At 34.6% G+C, this 26,057-nt stretch overlaps 1 protein-coding gene across 1 annotated transcript; it reads right to left on the bottom strand.

Annotated features, from left to right (window-relative positions):
• Window positions 1-1,322: 1,322 nt before the first annotated feature.
• Window positions 1,323-20,883, bottom strand: LOC123650719 (shematrin-like protein 2). Its single transcript, XM_045569789.1, has 2 exons — window positions 20,704-20,883; window positions 1,323-1,631 (listed from the first exon to the last, which is right to left on the bottom strand). Exons 1-2 carry the CDS (start codon window positions 20,881-20,883, stop codon window positions 1,323-1,325), a joined length of 489 nt encoding a protein of 162 aa, XP_045425745.1.
• Between the last annotated feature and the right edge of the window lie 5,174 nt (window positions 20,884-26,057).

The following is a 26,057-nucleotide window of genomic DNA, read 5'->3' as shown; positions in this document are numbered from 1 at the left end:
GCACTTTTCCATGCTAATTGCCACAATAACCAGAGATATATTACATTAATGAGCATTTCATTTGTAGACCAAAAATGCATAAAACACCACTGTGAAGAATACACACACACACATACACATATACACACATATACACAAAATGCTTAATGATGCATGGCAACAATTCAGCCAACAACAGACCACATATAGAACAGTAGTCACAGAAGATTATATTGTTTACTGTAGTTTTTTTATGTTTAGATACACAAATAATAATTGTGTTACAATTGTGAACAGTATTCAGTACAGTAACATGCCATACAGGTTTGCAGCTTAAGAGTAATAGGCTATACCATATACCACGGGTACGTAGTAGGATATACCACCTAGGTTGTGTAAGTACATTCTATGATGTTTGCGGGTGACGAAATTGCCTATGCCCTTCTCAGAGTATCCTTGTCATTAAGTGATGTGAGGAGACAGTAGATAGAAACACACAATAATTGGTTTGTACTTAAAAATGTTATGTTATCCAATAATTATGGCCCGCCATGCAGGCCAAATAGTTTTGCAGTCTACTACTACCTTAAAGTAACAGACTGCAAAACTATCCCTGAAGTAGTTTTTCCTTAAAATATTTTTTAAAGAAGTTAGAAAAAAGAAAGATATCACAACATTCATTTATTTTAAGAGATGTCATAAATATGAAAATTATAGAAGTTATTTTTCTTTAATATTTACCATGTGCCATATAATGCTTAATCTAATTTGTAGCTAATACTGCACTTAGTGGTGAGAATTACTCAGCTTAACAAATACTATTTCCTCATTAATGAGAAGGAAATCAAGGTTTATAAAAACTATGTACCTTTCCTAACACAATTGCCCTTGGACTTACTTGTAAAGAAGCTGACCTAAAGACAGTAAGAAAAAATAACTCCTAAGGGAAAAATCATTAACTTTCCTACAAACTAAAACCAAAAAATGTCAGTAAGAAACTTTGGACATCAAATGGCTGAAATAAAGACCAGGGCTGCTGTTCCAATTAAAGAATTTTATTAGGTCAACAAACAAACTCCAGCATGAAAGTCATCAAGGCAGTTGCTGTGCCACCATCATTGAGATGAAAGAAGATCAATGGGTGTCAGGTGAATTTCACCTTATCCCACTCCATGATGGAAATTCAGGGAGTTTGTGGGTTAGATTGTAGATTAACAATAGACCATATTAAACTTCCATCGCAGGATAATCATAACTAAAGAGAAAGGCACAGAACATGTGGGGTTCAGAACTAGTGCATCCCGATGTCACAGATGCAGAGGGCGAGAGTCTCTGTGGTGTCCTCAATAGTAGTAGCCAAAGCCAGAGCCATAGCCTGAGCCACAGCCATAGCCACAGCCACAGAGAGAGCGGGAGCCATAGCCATAGCCACAGCCATAGCCACAGCCCAGTCTGCGGAAGCCACAGCCATAGCAGGAGCCATAGCCACAGCCCAGGCCCCCGTAGCCACAGCCCAGGCCTCCATAGCCACAGCAGCCATAGCCACGGCCGCCATAGTAGTTTCCATAGTAGCTGCCACACATGGTGTTGGTGGTTGAGGTTGTCCTTGGGTGGAGAAGGAGGGTAGGTGACTTCAGTCTGGACAGTTCTCCCTGCAAAGGCCCTTTTATATGCCCTCAGTGTGGGTGGGACCCACCACAGGTGTCATGCCAATGGCTAATTTTATGACTAATAGAATTAGTGTGTGTTTTTTCAAGAGCACAGGCTAATGCCTTAAGGCATTAAACAAGCTTGCTTTACCTAATCGATGCCCTTTAATAACATGGTACAGACACAGATTAAAGGTACGTTTCATACCAAGTCTTTAGTGTTCTGTAACCAATAAAAGGTAAACAGGGAGCATTCTCAACCATTTCAACTGACTTGCTTTCAAACACAAATAATATTTTTTCCCTGACCTTGCACAGTTATACTCCCCTCTACGAAAGATTTTTAACTCTTGTTTCAGTCCCAGGTCAAATGGTGGAGTGTTGGGTCGCTAAGGCAACAGTGATGAGACTCAAGTCCAGAAGGTAACGTGGAAGATCCTGCATTTTAATCAACCTCCGCTATTGATCAGAAGGTGTGGGGGCATGAAAGTTACTCATTTCTTCTGCCTTGATAGGAAATTTAAGTAAGAAAACAGGATTTCAATATAACCAGACAGATAAATGAATCCATTTTTAGTTCAATCAAAATGTTTCTTTTCTACATATGTATGCTTGGAGGGTTTTTTTTTTTTGGTAAACAAAATGTATAAATACATTATTGCCACAAAATTTTATCCAGTTTCCTTTTTGATAGAAACAGTAGTAACAGAGCTTCACCTTATCACTGTAAATTTTGCCATAGAGAAAGTGCATTGGTCTAACATTTCACACTGATAATTCAGCAAATCCATCCACCCATCCATCATTAATAAAAGATAAATAGATTTCATGACAACTAGTTACAGTAGTGGAAAAGCCATACATTCTCTCAGACTATGTAAGTTCTACATGTCAATATTTTATCATAGGCAAAATGGGAGTCTAATTTGTGTTTTGTTTTCTAAAAAAAGCTTTAAATAAATGATGTGGTTGAAACTTAAATAGCTGTGGAAAGCATAGTTTATCTTGTATCAAATGTTCCTGTAAGGTTGGTAGGGAGGGCCGTGTAGCCCCTTCCCCTGCTACAAACCCCTCTGCCCTAAGCAGTGAGTCAGCTCCACTTTTCTGCTTGAACAAGCACCTGGCTTCACCAAGACCCAGCCACATCCTGTGACTGGCAGCACACCCAGCCCCTACACTGTCTACCCAACCCTGGAGACATCCTGTTGCAGCCCCAGAGACATCCTTCTTCCTGAGAACTTAATAATCCACTTAAGCACCTAAAAAGCAAGCCCCCTCTGCTTATGCCCTTCATTGCATATAAATACCCTTGCCTCAGTCCCAGAGGACTGCAACTTCCTGAGCCTCTTTGCTTTCTCCCAGGGCCCAGGAACCTCATCCGGGTCCCTCCCTTGGGACTCGTTACCCTTACCCTGGAGCACTCCAATAAAGCCTCTTTACTTATCCCTTTCAACTCTGCTAGTGTTTCTTTCTCTGGTGCCGACCATCCAAAAACCTTACAGTTCCCAATACCAAAACTAATGGTGCTGAAGTATGGAAAGTACAAGATGATTTTGGAAAACTGTGTAGAAAGAAAGGATGTGATTAAGAACTGATAAAGATACGTCAAAAAGGTTAGAAGGAATTCTCTCTGGTCAAACCTGGGATTATTGTGCATATAAATAAATAATTTTCACATAGGATTATAACACATCAAATAAAATAGGAACTTGTGAGTTATACTAATGTAAATAAGTAAATGAATAAATAAATAAATGCAGGAGAATAGAAGTTTTTGGTAAGCTGAAAATTAATGAATTAGGAATTAGGAATGGGTATAGTAAGAATTAGAAATGAGAAAGTTTTGAATGAATTCTAAACTTACGAGTGAAGATTTAATAAGGAATGAGATAATTACATAGTCTCAAAGAATCTTCCACAACTGAGGAAAATAGTGACTCTATAAATAACCTGGTAAACACCAAATGACTAAAGTTCACATTACCAGTATTTTGACAAACCCACATCATATGCTTCATGATATGATGCACTAAGAAGGAAACATCATTTCAGCGATATTTCTGCCAAAAATGCATAACCCAAATCTACATGTGAAGACACAACAGACAAACCCAGGTTTTGGGACATTCTAAGAAAACAAGCAGCCGGTACTTTCAAAAAATATCAAGGTCATAAAATTCGAAGAAGAGCTGAGAACCTGTACAGATTACTTTGTCTTCATCTGTGCAATTCACAGAAACAATCAGCACAACTGACTACTTCTCTCTTCAAACCTGCACTGTACTTTTCTGGAATCCTTCACAGCATACCTCTTTCATTTGCCACCAACCTCACAAGTTGCTTCTCTTCATTCTTCTTTGCTTGACTTTTTCAGAGTTTGATCTCAAAATGCCAGTGTGCCTAGGGCTCAGTGTTGATCTCTTTTATAGTCTCCATCCAAGTGCTTTTCTGGTAGGTCTCACTCTTAATACCTCTATTCTCTTATTAAGCCATATATATTATATATGTGGAATTATATGTGGATTATGAAATTATATATGGAATATGAACTAATATATATATATTCAGGCCTGAATTTTGAATGTGTGTACCACTGTTTAACACCTCAATTTGGACCCTGATTATCTTCAGGGACCTCATATGGCCAACACACAGCTCATGATTCCCTATAACCCTGATCTATCCTATTCTACTTTTTCTATCTTGAAATATAACATGAATCAGAGCATGGCATGCCCCTGCACAAAAAAGTACCTTAGGGCTTTTGCTGTGCTGAGAAGGCTCTGATCATGAGGTCCTAAATGTGCTGGCACCTACCTATATCTCTGATTTCATCTTCTACCACGTTCCTCCACTTATCTAAAATGCTCAAACTCCACTGGCTTTTCAGCTTCTTAAATATACCAAGTTTATTCTCACAATAAGACCTTGGCCTTTGCACTTACTGATTTGGCTTTCTTAAAATAATGCCAGGAATATTTTCCTCCACTTCTAATTCACTTTAAATGTTAACTCCCCAGAGACACCTTTCCTGGCCACCTTATGTTAATTAGTCTATCTTCAGTAGCTTTTTGAATTTGATGTCATTGACTGAGTTTGATTATTTTCATAGCATTGTTCACTATTAGAATTTATTTTATTCATTTTTTAAAAATCTGTCTCCCTATCCTTTCTATATCAATTGCAACCTCAGGAAAGTAGAGACTTTGCCTATTTTTGTTCATCTGCCCCATCCACATTTCTTACAGTGCCTGAGACAGTAGATTCTTAATAAAGATTTGATGAATAAGTAAAAATAAACAAATGAGGTGCTCTAACTTTCTATATTCACATTTTGTATAGAATAAGTCTGACCTTTGTTTTATGCCTGGGGTACCTGTGGATAAATTCATCTACTCTGGGATCCTTTTGGATCATATGCAAACTATTGGATGAATTTATCACAGTAATTTTTTCTGATTTCAGCATCAATGCCTTCTTCTGATTGTTAAGGTGGTATACATTCACTAAAGTTTATGAAACACTGTGTATAATTCCATTTCTCTCTCTGACTCTCCTTATTGAAGTCATTTTTATCCTTTTACAACTTTGGAATCTTATGAATTATAAAATAAACACATTCATTAAATATAATAAGCCAAAGTATGTGAATATCTATTATGTCTTAGTACATAAAAACATTAATTTTGAGACATAGAGGTGACTGTATGCAAATTCCTACTGGAGAAGAGAGATCTAAGAGTGAGTAAGAATACCAAGAGGAGAAATACATTTTGAGATGTTTAGGAGGTCACTGGAGATAAATGGGGACCCAGAGATTAAAAATGTTCATGAAGATGATAGGCTTAATAGAATTTTGATAGTGGGGACTTTAATTCTCAAATTAAAATTCAAGAAAAGTATGGCAAAAGTATAAATGAAGGTTTAAGCATAAAATACACATAGAACAAACATTTTTTTCCCCCTGAGTAATTGGACAAGAAGAAGCAGTCTCAGACTTGTTTTTGTCTCTGTGTGCACATTCATTTTGGTTTGTCGCTGAGGAATTTGCTCTTAGAATGATTTCCCAGATACAGAAGGAACATCACAACTAATAGTATAACCAAAGTGAAGATGTTGGAAGAGGTAAAATTTTACCACTCTAAGAATATAAACTAAGTATATACTAGAGTTGAAATTATTATTCCAGTAAAATAAGCAAAAGACAAAAATAAAAATAAAATGTACAGACATATTTGCAAAGAAATCCAAACATTTTACTTGCTTCTTTACTATATTTCCATTCTTCCCTAAACACCCCAGGCCACTCCGGCTCCAAGACTATATTTATAGAGAAAGAGAAGTATATTGAAAAAGGAAAAAAATTCAAGAGGCAAGGAATTTATGTGTTATGTAATCACACGGGGGCTAGTTATCAAGTTTAAATATGGGATTTTAAGTCAGCAAATACCACACAACTAAGACATGGGCATCTTCTTAAGGCTCATGATTTTATTTATAGGCATCAAGACACACAGCAATTTTGTTAACACATGTAGTTAAGATTTCTTCTGAGGTTTTTATTTTATTTAATCTAAATGCCAATTAGTTTGGAGAATGAGTCCAATGTAGACTGTGTTTTGCCTCAGATACCACTCAGGTTGTACTGGACAATTAGGAGATTCAAACTTCAGAAATTGACAATCTGCCTCGCCTGAATCTTCCACTCCCAACACCATGTCCTACTGCCACAACTATTACGGTGGCCTGGGCTGTGGCTGTGGCTATGCTTACAGCTCTGGATATGGTGGTTGTGGCTACACGGGCTACCATCAATGCTGCCAAGAGAGGTACTGATTTTCTGACTTCTACTGAGAAATTCTGATTGCTGCTCACTATGAATCATTTTTTTGTCAGACATCAGGCCTTTCAACAGGGTGATTTAAAGATTTATACATCTATAGATTCATTGTTGTCTGTACAGATTCAGCTAAATCTAATCATTGACTACTATGGATCTTATTTGCATTGGATTGGGGGAATTTTCAATACATTTAGAGGAAAATCCTTTGATACTTTTCCTATCAAATATTTTTTATATGTTTATTTACATCTAACATTAACAATTATGCACAAAAGTTTCTAATTTTCTTTTCAGTAAAGCTACTCACTTTCACAGTGTGCATTTCCTATCATATATATTCATTTCTCTACATCATTTATGTATGATTTTCTGTATGTGTATACATGTATGTGCCTATGTGTGTGTGAGAGAGAGGGAGTGAGAGAGAGAGGGAGTGAGAGAGAGAGAGAGAAGAGAGAAAGAGAGAGATTATTGCCCTTCCTTGTGGCTATTCTAGTTAGTGATGTGACGAAGTGGGCAAGGCACAACTAATATTTTTTTTCCAACCAGTGTTTGTGTAAAAGTATTTTCATTTGCAGTTCCAAGAATCCTATGCTCAACATTGATTTAATGCCAGTCTCATTTTAGAAAAATTCAATGTTTGATCCAGGTAATTGGCAAAAGCAGTAGCACTATTGCCCTTCAGACTTTCTATTTTCTACTGTAATTTGCTCTGTTCTAATAGTCTACATTGAAACATATATCTCTGGACAGATATAATTCCATCCCTGCATGGGGTATTCTGACTTTTTCACTCACTCTTATAGATAAGAATCCTCTATATGCAACTGATTGGTATGTCTGATAGTTGTATATTCCCACAGCAAGGATTTTGAGGTCTGTCTCAGTGAGTCTTTTGAGTTTGTCTAACTCTGGTTATCTAGAAAAAATCCTGTTATTATTTGTAAAATGTGTTGACTTAGGTGGGATAATATCAGGTAAAGCACATGTCTGGCCCAAATGAATGCTGAGTAATATGGTCTCCATTCAGGCAGCCTCGTTGACTTGCAGTGAAGCTCCCTGTGATGGCTTCTCATCTTTATTCCATCCATTTATTAATTATTAGTTATTAATAATGGTAATAGCAATGACAATAATATATAAATAGTTCATTCACTGTTCTTAAATGTAGTGGACCTATCGATGATTTACCTAGGTATGACAATCTGCAGATCAACATGAGACTGGCCAATCACCTCCCCAGCCCCCAAGTGCAGGCTTTTTGAAAGCAAACAGAAGTGAGAACCCTGTGTTGCTGTCTAGTCCTTCCTCTATGACATGAAAAAGTCTATCCATTATGCGGTGCTACATATGACTTTTCCAACCAGTGACTGGGCAGAGAAGCTGGTGATAATTCCTCTGGGAAAATATGAAGAGAAGAGGGAAATGATTCCTTTTGCTGAAATATATGTTGGGCTTCTACTCATTGTTCGCATACATCATCCCATTTAATCGATCAACAAATTTATAAGTTAAACATTTTAATTTCTATTGCAGTCATGCTAAATTAAATCAACTCTCAGAAAGGTAAATCTGAAGAATTCTTGTTGAAATGAAGCATGATTGAAAATCATTTGTGTTTTTTTCTGTACATAATTCTGATTCATGAATCACGTTAATGCTTTTGAACAATAGAAACCATAATAATTTTGTATAGTGTTTCATAATTATTAACTTATTGTACAAATGAGTGTCAATGTGTTTATTTTTGCAGTTTGGAACACAGAATTGTACTGTGTATGTGTGTGTACAAATATATGTACATATATATTTTGTCTTTCAATAACAACCATGATTTTCAGGGGCAATAAATATATAAACATAAACAGATGAATGTTAACAATGCTAAAATCTTAAATTAGAGTGCCCTGTACATTGAAAATGTAAAATTCAATTGGTATACCTTCTTGATTGATTTTATTTTATAAAAATATTAGCACTACAGGTCATTGCAAATGTTGACTACACAAGACTAAAAGAAAACTCTACACTGTAAATAGTTATTTACATTACCTATTTTAAAAGATTATCTTCATAAAATGTAAAATTTATAGAAAAAGAAAGAAACGAAAATAGCTGACACTTGCATGCAAAGGTTTGTATGTATTTTCTGTAGTAATAAAATATACTAATATTAAATCACAATGCATATTTTATTTATTGATTGAGTAAAAATGAAAATGATTGATAATATGTAATGGCACAAATAGAAGAAAAGGGGTGTTGTGTTGTGTTGTGTTTTTGGATTATAGAATTTTATAAACATGTATAGTCAATTGCCATTAATTTTAGCTGTTAAAATAAAGTTTTAATGAACTTATTCTAGAGGATAGTAACAAAATGTTAAAATTACATATTTTACACACACATATATATGTGAATATATATACACATATACTACAAAGAAATAGGCTTATCCATTTAAAAATTACAATTTTAAAAATCAACTTTATTGAGATATTATTTACATAAACTAAAATGTACTTTAAAAGCATGTTTTTCAGACCTTTGAAAAGTATAAAACTATATATTTGCATCACCACCACCACAATCAAGATGTAGAAAATTTCCACTATCCCCAAATTTCTTTGTTGCATCTTAAAAGGAAATTCTCACTCAAAACCAATCTCTAAGCAACCATTTATTAATATATGATTTGTACTATGATAGACTACTTTGGTCATTTCTAAAAGGTCCTATAAATGGAGGAATGGTTCATTTTTATTTTTGTGTTTATAAGTAGTCCCTTCCTTACTATTGCTGAGAAGTATTCCATTGAATAGATTAAATATTAAGTTACTTATCCATTTACCGGTTTCTGACATTTTTTAAGGCTAGAGTTAATATGAGTATGGTGGACATATACTTTCATTTCGGGTGTGTAGGTACGTGGGAGTAGAATCGCTGTGTCATGGTAAAAGTAGGACTAATTTTAAAAGACATTGCCAATTTTTTTTCAAAGAGGATGTAAAATTTACAATCCACACTTAATGGACAAGGGTTCCAATTCCTCCGCATTCTCACAGTTGTTAATGTCATTCTTTTGAATTTCATCATTCTGGAAAGTGCTTAGTAGTATCGTATTCTGGTTTTAAGTTGATGACTATAAATGTTAAGCATCATTTTATGCACACATTGGGTGCCCCCATTACTTCTTTTGTGAAGTGCTGTTCAAATATTTTGCCCTCTTTTGTTGAATTATTTTTCTTCTGGTTATTTAGTTATAAAAGCTCACTATACTTTTGAAAGAAGTCTTTTTCCAATATAGGCATCATATTCTATCAGTTTGTGGTTTGCAATTTCCCTTGTTGACAGTTCCTTTGAAAGAACAGATGCTTTTGACTTTGTTGAAGTTCAACTTTTTATTTCATATTTAATTATATTTTACCATAAGAAATCTGTGCCTAACACAAAATTGTGAAAATACTGTCATACATTTTCTTTTAGTGACTTCAGAGGTTTTTTTTGTTTGTTTGTTTTTAACACTTATCATTCATCTTAAGTCAATTTTACTGCATGGTGTGAGCTAACATGGCTTTTCTACATGGATGTATACTTGTTGTAAAACCATTAAATTGCCTGGGAATATTTATCCAGGACTAATATATATGAACCTAAGAATCCTGGATTCATATATATTTATACATATAAAATATATTTCTGGACTCTCTATTCAGTTCCGTTTATTTATATGATTTTTCTTATACCAATGCTATATTAACTATTGCAATAAAGTACCATAAATTAAACTTATCCAAATTGGAAAGTTTACCCAGTGTCAAGTTTTACATAAAATTGAAAAGTTGAAAGGTACAAAGAAACAAAGGTACAGAAAAAGCAGAAAAGAGACTGAGGCATTGAGGGCAGCTTTCCACATTTTCCATTTTTGTATTACTTAAGTTCCATTTTTCCTAGAGCAATAGACAACGTTTCTTTGTATGTTTCACAGATTATCTCTCACAGAGAAAGACTTTAGTGTATGAACAAAATTCATTTTATTGCCCCAGATGGTTGTTCAGTTTACATAATATTTGCCAGTGAGCCTTAAGGTACAGTCTATAGTCTCTGTTTATTATTGTCTTTAAGGTAGTAATATCCTCCTAAAAGCAACTCCTGGATAAGGACTTTTCTCTTAGCAAAAGCAATTAGTCTATTTGTTAGAATGTCCCATTACCAGTATCTCTATTATACAGGATTAGAAGAAGTCACTTGTCTTCTTTCCCTGGAAATGTTCGCTGGAAAAATGAGGAAAATTGATCTCAGGATAACAAATTCTTCCTCTCCATGAAATTTATACTCAGTCTCAAAATTCAAACTAATTCAACTATTCATAAAACTATAGATATTTGATGTCCCATTAATTTTTACATCATTTTTCAATCAGCTTGTCAAAATTTAAAATAATAATAATGGATGGACACCAGCACAGTATATGGGGGAAGGATACACTTGTAGCCCTGGCGTGGGCGAGGCAAGTGCATTTCATGTAACCAAAATGTTTGTACCCCCATAATATCCTGAATTAAAATACGTAAATAAATAAATAATAAAATAAAATAGTAATGGCACAAAAATAACAACATAACAAATAAAAAACCAAGCTTGTAAATTTTATTAGGATTGCATTTAATCTATAGAACAATTTAGCAAAAATTGAAATCTTAATAAGTGTTCTAATACATAAACATTAAATATCACTCTGTTAATTTGGATTTTTCTGATTTTTCTCTATAATATTCTGCTTTTAGTGTACAGGTCTTATACATAGGTTGTTAATTTTTCTCTAAGTATTTCATAATTTTTAATAAATTCTATGTTTTAGAATAGTTTTAAATTCATAGCAAAATTGAAAGAGAGAGGTTTCCCATATACTCTCTGCCTTCACCCATGCATTGCCTTTGCTATTATCAATATCCCCCACCAGAGCAGTACATTTGTTATTAATGATGAATCTTCATTAACATACTATTGTCACTGAAAGTCCATAGTTTACATTAGAGTTCACTCTTGGTGTTGCACAGTCTGTGGGTTTGGACTAATGTTTAATGACACATATATGGTATGATACAAAGTTGTTTCACTTCCCTAAAAATCTTAGATGCCCAACCTATTCATCCTCTCTTTGCCCTCAAACCCTGGTGACAATAAATCTTTTTACTGTTTCGATAGTTTGCCTTTTCCAGAATGTCACAGAGTTGAAATCATACAGTATATAGCCGTTTCTTATTGGCTTTTTTCACTTAGTAACATGCATTCAAGTTTCTCCATGTCTTTTCACACTGAATAATATTTCATTGTCTAGATGTATTACAGTTTACTTATTCATTCACCTACTGAAGGACATCTTGGTTGCTTTCAAGCTTTGGTAATTATTAATAACATTGCTATAAACATCCATGTTCAAGTTTTGTGTGAACAAAGTTTTCCATATAAATTTTAGGATTGTTTTTTCTATTTCTGTGAAAAATATCCTTGGAATTTCGATAGGGATTAAATTGAATCTATAGATTGCTTTGGGTAGTATGGACATTTTAATATTAATATTTCCAATCAATGAACATGGATACTTCTGTATTTATTTGCATCTTCTTCAATTTCTTTCATCAGCATTTTGTAGTTATCAGTGTATAGATATTTCACTTCCCTAGTTAACTTTATTTCAAGTATTTTATCATTTAAGATGCTATTATAATGGAATTCTTTTCTTGATTTCTTTTTTAGTATAGTTTGTTGACAATGTAAGAAAAATTACTGATTTTTATGTGTTGATTTTGTATCATGTAACTTTACTAAATTCACTTATTAATTCTGACTTTTTTTATAGGTTTCCTATATGTATGATCATATCATCTGCAAAAAAGAACGATTTTTCTTCCTTTCTTATTTGGATTCCTTGTATTTATTTTGCTTGCCTAATTGTTCTTACTAGAACTTTCAGTGCTATGATAGATAGAAGTGTAGATGATGAACAGTCACTCTTGTCTTGTTCCCGATCTTAGAGAAAAAGCTTTCAACTTATATTAGCTGTGGATTTGTCATAGATGGTATTTATTGCTTTGAGGTACATTCTTTGTATACCTAATTTGTTAAGAGTGTTTGTCATGAAAGGATGTTGTATTTTGTCTAATGCTTTTGCTGCACTTACTGAAATGAACATATGGTTTTTGCCTTTCATTCTATAATATTAACATGGTATATCACATGTATTGGTCCGCATATGTCCAACCATCCTTACATCCTAGAGATAAATCCTACTTGATCATGGTGACTGATTCTATAAAAGTGCTATTGAATTCACTGTGCTAGTATTTTCTTGGGGATTTTTGCATGCATGTTTATCAAGGCTATTCTCCTGTAATATTATTTCTTTTAATGTCTTGTAAATTTTGGTATGAGGGTAACGCTGGCTGATAAAATGAATTTGCAAATATTTTCTCTTCAATTTTTTAGGAAGGGTTTGAGAAGGATTGGTGTTACTTTTTAGATGTTTGGTAGAATTCAGCTGTGAAGCCATCAGGTCCTGGGATTTTCTTTAATGGGAAATATTTTTAAATTACTGATTAATCTCATTATTTGTCTGTTTATATTTTCTGTTACTTTATAATTCAGTCTTGTTAGGTTGTATATTTCTAGGAATTTATACATTTCTTTTAGGTTATTCAATTTTTTCTTTGATATTCTTTAGTTTGAATATGATATTTCTATTTGTAATTTTTTTGGCATTTACCTTGGTTGGTTATATTTGAGCTTTTGGATCTATGGTTTATTATTTCACATTAATTTGGGGGAATCTCAGTTATTATTGTTTCAAATATTTCTTCTATTTCTTCTCTTCGTCTTCTTGTATTCCCATTATGCATGTTACACCTTTTGTAGTTGTCTCACAGTTACTGAATATTCTTTTACTTATCTTCGTTTTTTTCTCCTCTTTGCTTTCAGTTGTGGAAGCTTCTGTTGAGATATCTTTAGGTTCAGAGATTCTCTTTTTTCTATTTTGTCCCATCTATTAATAAGCCTATCAAAGGCATTCTTCATTTCTGTTGCAGTGTTTTTGATCTGTAGCATTTCTACTTGGTTCTTTTTTAGAATTTCCATGTCTCTGCTGACATTGACCATCTGTTCTTGCATGCTGTCTACTTTACCCATTAGGGCCCTTAGCGTGTTAATCTTAGTTGTTTTATATTCTCAGTCTGGAAATTCCAATATCCCTGCCAAATCTGAGTCTGATTGCAGTGATTGCTCTGTATTTTCATATTGTGTTTTGTGCCTTTGCTCTGCCTTTTAATTTTTTTCTTTGTATCTATCTGGACGTGATGTACTGAGTAAAAGAAATTGCTATAAATAGGCTTTTAGTAATGTGTTGGTAAGTTGCAGGGCAAAAGGGAGCATTCTATAGTAATATGATCGGCCCTATGATTAGGTCTTAGTCTTTTAGTAAACATGTTCCTCTGGATTGTGAACTTTGCAAGTTCCCTCCCTCCTTTAGATGGGACAGAATGACTAGAATAGGCTGGAGTTAGATGTTTCCTTAATTCAACATAGAGGGCTAGAGGGAGCTGGAGTTGGGTATTTTACTTTCTCCAGAGGGCAGATATGGTAAGAACAGAGGGTTCTGGCATATTTAAAAATAGTATCTTTTCCTTTTTCCCTTCTGGAAGTATGAGGGGATTTTTCTCCAGGATTCACTGTGAGAACCAAGGTTGAGTTCCCAGAGGTAAAACTCACAGAAGTAGGAGGGCCTCCTCTTATTGGGTCCTCCCTGGAGTTTTTAACTCTTAGAATTATCACTATTGAGCCTCCAGCAATTTGTCAATTACAGTTGAGTTTTTTCTATCCCATCGCTGGTTTCTGCAGAAGATTTTGCTCATGGATTTCTGCTCCAGTAAATTATGTGCTTTTCTGTATTTTCTTGGTTGTTTGTCCAATTTTGTGGGCAGTTATTTGCGCTGTGACCTTACTTTTCTTAGAGATCTAAAAAGAATTGTTGATTTTCAGTTCGTTCAGCTTTTTACTTGTTAGGAAGAGATGGCAACTAAGTTTCTAAAATGCTGAACTAAAAACCAGAAGTCTCCTCTTTAATATTCTTATGTTATTTAAAATTTTATTTTTGGTTATTTATTACTCTTAATGGAAATAAAATTGATTTTTAAAAATATTTTGGCCTTGTATGTTTTCACTTTACTAAATTCACAGATTAATTATGGTAATTTTTGGCAGATCCCTTAAGATTGTCTATGTGTATAACTATGTCATTGGGAAATAAAAATAATTTACTTCTTCCTTTCCAAATTACTATTTAATTTCTTGTCTGATGACATTGATTATGATCTCCATTACAGTGTTGAGTAGAAGTGGTAATAGTGGGTATCTTTGCCTTTTTCCAGATCTTAGGAGAGAAACATTCATTCCTTCTTTAATCATTAAGAATGATAATTTACCATTATTAGCTGAAGGTTTTGTTGTACATATTTTTTATCAGGTTAAGAAAGTTTCTTTTATATTCTTAGTCTGCAGTCTTCATTATTAGGAGTTTGTTGTTATTTTGTGAAATAATTTCTCTGCACCTACATAGGGTGATTTTTTTTTTTCTTGTGGCTACCAAAATGTTTATGGAGAAATGTGCTGTCATTTTTATTTTATGGAGGTAATGTACCTTTTTTCTGTTTTTGGATTTTTGATATTAAATTAGATTTGGGAAGTTTGATTATGCCTATGTGTGGGTTAATTTAAATTTTCCTGCCGGGGGGTGAGCTGCCTTAATTTTGTAGTAGCTGTCCCCCATAAGTTTGGAAAATTCATGAGCATTTGCACTTTAAAAATTGCTCTTGTCTCACTTTTCATCCTCTTCTCACCTTCTGTGCTCCAATTATATGTCCTCTCTGTGTCACAAATATCTTAGACCTTTTTCAGTATCTGTCATTCTTCTCTCTCTCTGCCTTGCTATGGTCCAGTTAAGATAGTTTTTAAATTCCAGTTTTTTAAAGTCAGACTTCTGAAATTAATCTGCTATTAAACGCAATCATAGAATTCTTTATTATACTTTTCCAAATCTACATTTTAAAAATTATGTTATTTAGTGAAATTCTTAGCTTTACCTTTTTTCTGTCATTTTTCTGTTTTTCATACACATACATTTTTTGCTAATTTAAGACTGTCTACTAACTAATATATGGGGTCATATTTTAGTCTCTTTATATCACTTCTTGTTTTTTTTGTTCTGTTTGTTTGCTTCTCATTTGTATAGCCTTTTCCTTTGACACAGTGCCCAGGGTGTGACTGAATGAATGCTTGTAATCTTTCTAAAAAATTGTGGGGGAGGGTCTAAAGAATATTATCTTTTTTATGTGAGGTTTTAACTTTTTCATTCAAATACAAATAGAAAAAATATGATCATTTTAATTCATGAGGGGATTATTCCAAGTTGAGGTCCTTGCATTTTTTTTTGTTAGGTATTGTGTAACTCTGTTTTGCTTTAAGTGTAGAAAATAGTTTTTCCAGTTTGAAGCCTTTTATATAGAAAGTTCTGAACTCGAATCATTGTGTTCTCAGATCACTGATACGGCCAAAAACATCTTTCTGCTTTCCAGACTCTTTATTTTGACCTTCTAGAATCCCTTGACAGAAGTTTCAGACTTTGGATAAATATCTCAAAGGAAAAAATGTGTGTGCGTCAAGCTGAGTGGCCCATCAGGAACTTCCAATCCATTTATTGGTCTCTGAAGTCTCCAGCTCTTCCCTCTTTGGAACCTTGGATATTTTAATTGTAGTGTCTTCATGTTCTCATTAATGTATTTACATAGATTTTTTAATTTACCTTTTCTAACTGTTCAAAGTAGGGACCCTGGCCTGCTATGGACTATATCCCTTTCCACTATGTACTTCAAATTATCTTTTGTTTAATTTCAGTACTGTTAATCATTGGCTATGTTATTGATTGCATTTGGCTGAAGTGATGGCAATTGAATATCTTTTGATAAACTAATTTTAATATATTTGGTTTGGCTTTCTTAAACACAGTATAAACAATTGCAATCAGAAGCTAAACTTACTTTTGGATATTATACATATATTGATCTACAAGAGGCTAGAGAAAAAATAAAATAAATTTTAATCTTATATTGAAATGATAGCTTATAATTTTGGTAAAAAATGCATAGTGTTATGAATATTGGAGAATTTTTCAAATGATTTATATAAATTGCCTATTTCTAAAATACTGTTTGGTCACCTATGTCGGAAACTCAGAATGTCTTGTTTGTTTTTTTTTTTTTGAGACAGAGTCTCGCTTTTTTGCCTAGATTAGAGTGAGTGCCATGGCATCAGCCTAGCTCACAGAAATCTCAAACTCCTGGGCTTAAGTGATCCTCCTGCCTCAGCCTCCCGAGTAGCTTGGACTACAGGCACGAGCCACCACGCCCTGCTAATTTTTTATTTCTATTTTTAGTTGACTGGCTAAGTTTTTTTTTTTTTTTTTTTTTTTTTTCTATTTTTAGTAGAGACGGGATCTCGCTCTTGTTCAGGCTGGTCTTGAACTCCTGAGCTCAAGGGATCCTCCTGCCTCAGCCTCCCAGAGTGTGTAATCCGTGTGCCACCGTGCCCAGCCAGAATGTCTTTTTTAATGTACTTTACACATAGCAATGCTTCTACTCATATTCAATGGAAAAAACTTAATCATTTGATGAAAAATAAAAACAAAGATAATCAAAATTTGCTTAAATGATATAACATTAAGTAATTTCCAATTTTATTGTTTTTTAGAAGGTAAGTGGAAAACAGTGAGAAAATGGACTCTGATGAATTTAAAGAGAAAGTTTCATATATGGAAAAGCATTGATCCAATTTGTTGAAGTCCTTGGTACATAAGGTAATTAGAGGACCTTCCCTCGAGAATGAATTTCTGTCAGACACACAATGAAGGCAGTTACCAGACAGGAGTGTGCTCTGAACTCTTCCTGCTATACTCAGGAGTTGCTCTCAGAAGACTGAAAGGTGGAAGAAACATGCTTCATTTTCACAGAGGATTTACTCTAATTGATACAATGTTATCAGCAAACAGCTGAAGATAGAGCCTTTTACATGTTATAGCATGGAACGGGGTTGTAATATGGGTAATAGTGGTTTTATTTGTTTATGTTAGTATATGAGAGTAAGTATGTAGATATCAAGAGCCTGCATAGTCACATAAATACACAGATTTTAGGTGAACACTGTTAGAAATAATGGTCTTATCATTCCCTTTTTATACACATCATGCTCTATAGCTAGTGCCAAGAGTCATATATATTCTCTCTCTCTCTCTCTTCCTCTCTCTCTCTCTCTCTCACACACACACACACACACACACACACTACAATTTAGAACACAATGAATCACAGTAGGATGAATCCAGTAGATAGAATTGATCTGATTCTAACCTACCTGCTGTGCAATTTCTGAGAACGGTTATTTCATGTACATTTTGTCCAGTTTAATATGGTGGGGGGGCAAGTCCAGTACTAGTTACTCTGGCATGGCTGAAAGTAAAAGTTTATAGTTTCTCTTCTATGTACAGCTTTTTATTTATTATTTTTTTATTTTTATTTTTATTTTTTGAGGTAGGGTCTTGCTTTGTCATCCAGGCTGCACTGGAGTACAGAGGCATAATCATAGCTCACTGCAGCCTTAAACTCCTGAACTCAAGCAATCCTCCTGCTTCAGCCTTTCAAGCAGCTGAGACTACAGGAATGTGCCACCACGTCCTGCTACATTTCACAATTATTATTAATATTTTTTAGAGAGTGAGGTCTCACTGTGTTGCCCAGATTGGTCTTGAACTCCTGGTCTCAAGTGATCCTCCTGCCTCAGTATCCTGAATAGCTGGGACTACAGGCACAAGCCACCAACTGGGCTCAGCTCTGTACTTTTTAAAAGAATAGACTTCTATTATTTTTTTGAAAAAAAGTCACATTCTATTTTAAGTGAAAAATCAAGCTGAATAATAATGTATAAAATTCTCCCATTTTTATAAAAAATGTAACGTTTAACATTTATTGAGACATATAATATAATTGATTCTGTAAATTATATTGAGATGTAATTCTTAGAACAAGAGGGTGGATGTCATACACTTGAAGCTCTGACTCGGGTGGGACAAAGGCAATATATGTAACCTAAACATTTGTACCCCCATAATATGCTGAAATAAAAAAAATTAATTCAAAAAAAGTTTTTTTTTTCTCTCATTGATGCATGATTTCTTACCAATATTCAGCGTTTTCTGTTTTTACACCCAGAACTCTACGTGAAGATCGGCTTTTCCAAATGTGTCCAGAGTAGAAGAGGGATTTATCCTCCGTTGGTTACGGTGGTCAACAGAAAGATTTTCCCACCATGCAGCTAGGTCTCTGCAAGTTAAATGAGTTCATGTTCTAAAAGAGGGCATTTGTCAGACCCTCCTCCTAACCTTCACTCAGAACAGATGCTGTGCGCCCTTGTTGACATCCAATTTCAACTCTCTTACTTCATTTGGTATTCTAAAAAGCATCTTTAAAATTCTTTAACAGAGAAAAAAGATAATCTGCAGGTGTTACATTATCTTCTCCCTCAAAATTTTCTCTCTTCTGGGAGAAGGACATGCACATCTTGGACCAGTATTCTAATCAACAACAGAAAATTGTCACAGATGTTCATCTGTTTAAATGAAGCGGAAAAACATGGCTAAACATGACGACAGTAGATATTGTTCCTGAAGGGATAATCCCTTGTTGTTTGAGATGTAATGATGTTCCACAGTATAGAATTGATTTAAAAATCATGAAGTAAAATATTTTGGGAATCTTATATAGTCAATAAAATGATCATTTAGAAAATGTTGATGTCATCAGAAAATATTACATAAATAATACCAAATAAAAGTTCAGCCTAAAAATATGTATGTATAGAATAATTTCAAAATATGTTAAAATAGAAATAGAAAAACATAGGAAGAGTGTACATCAGAACGTCAGCATTGATTATTGTAAGGCAATGGAAATGTGTAAAGGTTTCATTTCCTTTTTGTTTATTTTCCATTGTTTTCTAAAATAACTTTCTAATATTTTACTAATTATAAATCCTATTTATTTAAAACAAATAATTCACAAATCAGTTTGAATATTTATTAGAATAAAAATTAGAATACATTCTATACCAGAAATAAGAACCATGATATTACTGACCAAAATAAGATTCTTCTTATTGATACTAACAGTTTTTAACTCTGCATAAGCTGATATGAGCAAAATGAATGTGTCTTTTTATTTCTTTCTTTTTTGTGTGTGCAATCTTCTTCCTTGGGATTTTAAAGTATAATAAAATTTTTTTAAAGATACTAAAATATATATGTTCCATTTATTATCCTTTCCTTCCAGACCATAACATCACAAGAAATAATGCTGGAGGAGACAAGGAATTTCATTTGATGAAATAAAAATGAAGTTAATTTTATAAGGTTTTAAACAATTTAATTTTTAATAATTTTTGAATTACTTCTGGAAATTCAGTGACAGCATGTTAACCTCTGACAACAATACTAAATTTAAACAATTATATAAAAATGACAATGAAGGCACATGGATGCATTCCACTCCATGATCTCTTCATCTGAAGCCAAATGCTTATTTCCTGTTTTCCATGTTATTACAAATAATAGATTTACCAATATTTTGCACTATATAAAACGGGTCATCATTTTTCTACTCTCCACTGAGAGCTTTCTCCTCTGTCCACCACCTCAACCTAAAAGCAATGACGCATAGTTTAATTTTTTATATATTGACATCCTATTTCATGTAAAAATTTCTGCATAGTCAGATTTGCTGAGGTGACAATTTCAACATCACAGCTGATTAGAAAAACAAATCGTTATTTCTCACTCATGGTAGATGTTTGAATCAGCTGATGTAAGTCTACTCTTCATGGTTTCTTTTTCTGAAATCCAGGCAAAAGGAACAGCCCTACTTGGTGACATTTTGTGGCAACGGAGAAAGTTAGGATGGCTGGTGAAATTTTTGACATCTCTGAAAGGGTCGATTCAGAGTTGATATAAATTACAACTGCTCATATTCTTTGACCAAACATGTCACATGGCAAACCTAATATTTGTGGAGTTAGGAATGTATAATTTTCTTACAGAGAAAATGAGAAAAAATACTTGGGAATAAAAATATAATTTACCACACTTGCACCTTCGTGTGCAGCTATAGATGGTGGTCTGGTGAAAGCTTCATCCAAATACACGTGCAATGTGGATAGAATTTGTCTGTGCAGCAGCTCGGTCACTGTCCACTCAAACAGCAGATCTTCCAGGCATCTGAGCCTCAAGTGCTCTTCTGTCTTCTCTCCGGTCTTTTCCATCTAATCTACTCTCCAGCTGCTGCCTTCTCTCCAGCACTTTCTACACTGATTATGGGTATTCATAATTCGTTCAAATGCAATTGCCTAAGTGAGTGGTACATGCAAAACTCTAGGCTAGTAAGAGGGAAAGGTTTCTAGATCCCACACTCACCATATAATGGCAAATGATGATGATGGTGATAATGATAAATACTAATGCCTACCACGTAATACTGGATGCAGATCTCTCTTCTAAGTGCTTGACATATATAAGAAACTCATTTAATATTTTATATAACTCCATAAAGCAAATTCAGATATCATTTTCATCTTACAGATGAGAAAACGAAGGCAAAAGTGTAATACACAACAGCACAGATGAAACAGATTAGCAACCTGCAGTGAGAAAGGGAGATGGAGAATGAATATTTTGTTCTCTATTTTTAATGTTTACCCCATCAACCACAAACCAGCTGCTTTCTTTACTCTTATACTGAGTCAAAGTATAGGGAAGATGTGGCTTTTGGGGATAGTACAGTCTTATTGGCTGGTTGCCTTTGTGTTCTCTGTGCTTAGCAGATGGTTAAAGCAGGTGTCTATGCTTGGATTTCCTGGAAGATAATAAAGATGACTTTTCTCTTACTGGGCACTATTGAACTTCCCTCCTAGGTCCTTATTTCTATATTTCTTTTAATCCTGCACCTTGTCACACTTTCTGATATCTGTCATGTACCACAACCAGTCTCTAATTCAAATATTTTGAGGACCATCGTACCTGGCTCTAAATATAATACGTCTAGTTCATTAAATTATCACGTAGACAACCAATTTAAGTGCTCTAGCCTCAAAATTCCTCAATCTCTTCATCATCTCTGCTGTATTTTACCAAGTCACTCCTTGATTCACACTTAATATCACATGGTGCTCCGTGTCTAAAAATGAAACTCAAATCCCTAAATCTCTAATTATTACGGTTCTTCACACCTCTATTAAAGCCGTGCCATTTCATCTACCTTTTCAAGACTGATTGCTCCTTAGCCCCACCATCACTCCCTTTTTAAAAATCTCTCATGTTCCTCACTTAATTTCCTATGTGTGCTATTCATATTCACAATAGCACCAGGGTACTACTATGAATAGTGCCACCTTTAATATCCTGGTGTACCAGTAAATAAACTATATGGCCCCCTATCTATGCTGTTTGTCTCATCAATCACTCTTGTTTCAGCAAGCTTTCTTCTCCTCCTGTCTCTCTATCCTACAAACTTTGATCTGTGCATTAATTTAAGTCTTCTCTATTCTAAACTCTGTCTCCTAACAGCTGCAGGAGAAAATCCCAGAACCGCATGGAGTGTTGCCACTGTGCATTGACAAGATTCTGGTTTTGGCTGAATCCTCAGTGCTAGTTGGTAATCCTTTCACTTGTTTTCAGGCCTCTTTCTTTCTGTCTGTGCAGCTATTCCACTCCTTCACCACTGTCCCTAAAGCCTCTTGCTCAGTGCTTACTTCTGCCTTCTACCCTCCTCTGCCTGAAATGCTTGCCTCTTATTTCACGGAGAAAAAGAGAATCTGTTAGGGAAAGTCTCTATCAACTCCCTTCCCACACACTTATCTACATTTGCACTTGTCTTTTAGCCTTTTATCTTAGTCTCAGAGGAAACCATATCCTTCCTCCTGTCCAAAAAATCATTCTTCCACTTTGCTTTAAATGCCGTCTCCTTCAATGCTTTGCTTGATAAATTATCCTCTCTGTCTGGTATATTTTCAGCTTCTCTTTTTCCACTAACGCCTTCCCCTTAGTCTATAAATATGCTCAAGTCTTTTAATATTAAAAAGCCTATCTCAACACAAGATCACCCCTGGCTAGCATTATTTAAACTTCTTTTAAATCTAAGGTTTTGTACACTTTTCTCTGATGCCGCCTCCCATTCAGTCTTCAATTCACTCTAACCTGTCTCTTACTCTCGCTGTAACCCAAGAATTGTTGACATTTAGGTTACCAGTGACCTCCTAATTGCCCAGACTTGTTGACATGTTTCATGTTTGTTCTTTTTGTGGCATTTAGTGTCCATGAAAACTTCACTCCTTCACTTCCATTATATGCTTTTCCTAATTTAGTTCCTTTGCATTTGTGTGCTTCCTATAAGGCTCTTCTTTTGCCAGCTGGAGGTCTCTCCTTGGTCTTTGGCTCCATCACTTAATACAAAAAATCTAATCTCAAAATATGATGTCACAAGGCCATAAAATTCCTTCATGATACAGTCCCTGGGCTAGTGTCTAATGTAATTTTCTCCACTCTTTCATGTACCAACAGCAATTTTATCCTGTATTTCCTACTAAAAATTTGCTGACCACAGCATGCATTCTTTGACCTTCTTGTCTATGGATAACTCACGCCATCTGTGAGCATGTCTCTTCCATCTGTCTGCTACATCTGAGCTAACTGTGAAGTCTGTACTTGAGCATCACATCATCTGAGAAGTATTTTCTTGTTTGTCTCTCCCACAACCTACTTAGTCAGGTCAAGTAGACCCAGACAATCTCTTCACTTACCGCCCACAGAACCCTTCTGTTTCTTTATTATAGGACTCAGTATTTGTTTTTTAGCTTTTATTTTAGGTCTACCTACCCCAATAGGATCATTAGCATATTAATTTATATGCATTATGTAAACTGGAAATCTACCATAAAAAGAGAAATAAGATGTAATCCCTGCCCTGAAAGAGCTTAGTGACTAATGAGTTATTAATAAACAGGTGAGTCTACATTATAGGTAAGTGCTGTGACAGAGGGAACATAAAGATGGACATTAGACTGAGGATAAGATGAATCATCTAGGAGGCAGGGACACAAAGGCTGAGTTCTATGGCAATGATGAAGTAGCCAGATGCAGTCAAGATGGGAAGTCATTCCAGGAGGAGGAAACAGCATATATAAAGGCATAGATGTACAAAACGAGAAATACAAATAGTAAATATGAATTCTTTAAGTCTCTTGTCTGATTTATTTTTTATTCTCAGCACTTAGTGGAGTTTCTGTAACAGAAGTCTGGATCCTAAACAAAGGAATGAGTTGGCCAACCCATGAACAAAAATATATGAACATAAAATGCAGCTAAAAATACCAATACACGGATAGTAGTTCTTTTCCACAGAGCATGTATTGTGAAGAACCAGGTTCTGCATGGCAATGCAGTAATTTATATTAATCATTCTTAATCACCGTAAACTTTCAGTTTCCTTTAGTCATAGGACAAAACCAGTATTATTAAAGAAGACAGAATAATGGCCAGCAAACTTATAAAAAAATGCTCAACATCTCTAATCATTAGAGAAATGCAAATCAAATCCACAATGAGATATCACCTAACCCCAGTGAGATTGGCCCCTATCAAAAAATTCCCAAACAACAAATGCCGGTGAGGATGTAGAGAGACAGGAACACTCTTTACACTGCTGGTGGTACTGTAGATTGGTGCAACCTCTGTGGAAAAGAATCTGGAGATACCACAAAGAGCTGGGAGTGGAAATACCGTTCGATCCAGCAATAGCACTGTAGGGCATATACCCAAAAGAGCAAAAGACATTCTATAATAAAGACATCTGCACCCAAATGCTTATGGCAGCACAATTCACTATTGCAAGGATGTGGAAACAACCCAAGCACCCGTCAATTCATGAGTGGATCACTAAAATTTAGTGTATGCATACGATGGAATATTACTCAATTTTAAGAAATGACAGTGATCTAGCACCTCTTATATTTTTCCTGGATTGAGCTTGAGCCCATTATCCACAGTGAGGATTCGAGGAATAGTCTATACATATACTCAGCGTCAAATTGGTACTAACTGATCAACACTATGGTGCTCACATGGTAGTAATATTCTCCAGGGATTAGGGGGTTGGGGGGGACAAATTCATAACTAAGGGTCACAGTCACAGTGAGCATTGTAGAGGGGAAGGGCATGCCTCTAAACCTCGCTTGGGTGAGACAAAGACATAAAATGTAACCAGAAGATATTTGCACTTCAGCGTTTATTGCAGCATTATTCACAATGGCTAAAATATGGAATCAGCTTAAGGGTTTATCAAGGGACGAATGGATAAAAATGATGTGGTGTATGTACACAATGGAATATTATTTAGCCATGAAAAAGAAGGAAATTTTGTCATTTGTAGAAACATGAATAGATCTGGAGGACATTATTTTAAGTGAAATAAACCAGGCACAGAAAGACAAATATTTTATTTTCACACTCATATATGGGACCTAAAAAAAATTGATCTCAAGGAAGTAGTGAATAGAATGGTAGCTACTAGAGATTGGTAAGGGTGGTGGGAAGGGGTAATGAAGAGATGTTGGTGAAGGGGTAATTCCGTTTAATAGAAGGAAGAAGTTCTGATGTCCAGTGGTACAATGGGGCAACTATAGTTGACAATAGCTTACTGTATTTCAGAATAGCTAGAAGTTTTCAAATGCTCCCAACATAAAGCAATGATGAATGTTTCAGGTGAATCATGTCCTAGTTACCCTGATTTGATCATTGTATGTTGTATGCTTGTATCAAGATGTAACATGTGTTCCATGAATATGTACAATTATTATGTATCAATAAAAAATTTAAAAAAAACAGTATTATTGTCCAAAACAGTAGCTCTATTTTTCCTTACACACCCTGCATCTTGGCCTCTGTCAAACTGTAGCCCTGCTATTTCATTTCATATTGAGCTTTTCCATGGCCATAATTGATGTTCTTCTACTTTACATCTTTTTGTCTATTGTTCTTCAGCTCATTAGCAGAAGATTTGAAGAAGCATGCAGTATGTTTCATGGTTTTATAGCTGTTCACCTTGCTCATAATCCCTCTTCACTCATGCCCAGAGTGGTACTCCCTTATTTGAAGGTGATTTTTATTGTATCTTTACAAGATGTCTTAGAAAAAAAATATGATATTACTCCTATTTCAATCTTCATAAATGGTTAGTGGAGTAAATTTCAAGGCAGATAGTATTTATGTCTGCTCTGAAGAGGTGTGATGGGAAAAAAAATCAAACATTTTAACTCTTAATTTTTCCAGGGGAAGAGGAAGTGATATCAGTGGTAGTACAAAATTTTTTAAAAGTAAAAAAGCACACAAAAGAAATAAAAAATAATAATAAAAGAAAGCAAAGCCAGCATCATATAGCTGGGCA

This window comes from Lemur catta, chromosome 1 (assembly GCF_020740605.2).
Source record: "Lemur catta isolate mLemCat1 chromosome 1, mLemCat1.pri, whole genome shotgun sequence".
NCBI lineage: Eukaryota > Metazoa > Chordata > Mammalia > Primates > Lemuridae > Lemur > Lemur catta.
This window is presented reverse-complemented; position numbering and strand designations above follow the sequence as displayed.

Coding starts and splice junctions, on each gene's coding strand:
- LOC123650719 (XM_045569789.1), bottom strand. CDS start 20,883: ATGGAAAAGACCGGAGAGAAGACAGAAGAGCACTTGAGGCTCAGATGC. Junction 1,632..20,703: donor CACACGAAGGTGCAAGTGTG/GTAAATTATATT, acceptor GGGCCTTTGCAG/GGAGAACTGTCCAGACTGAA.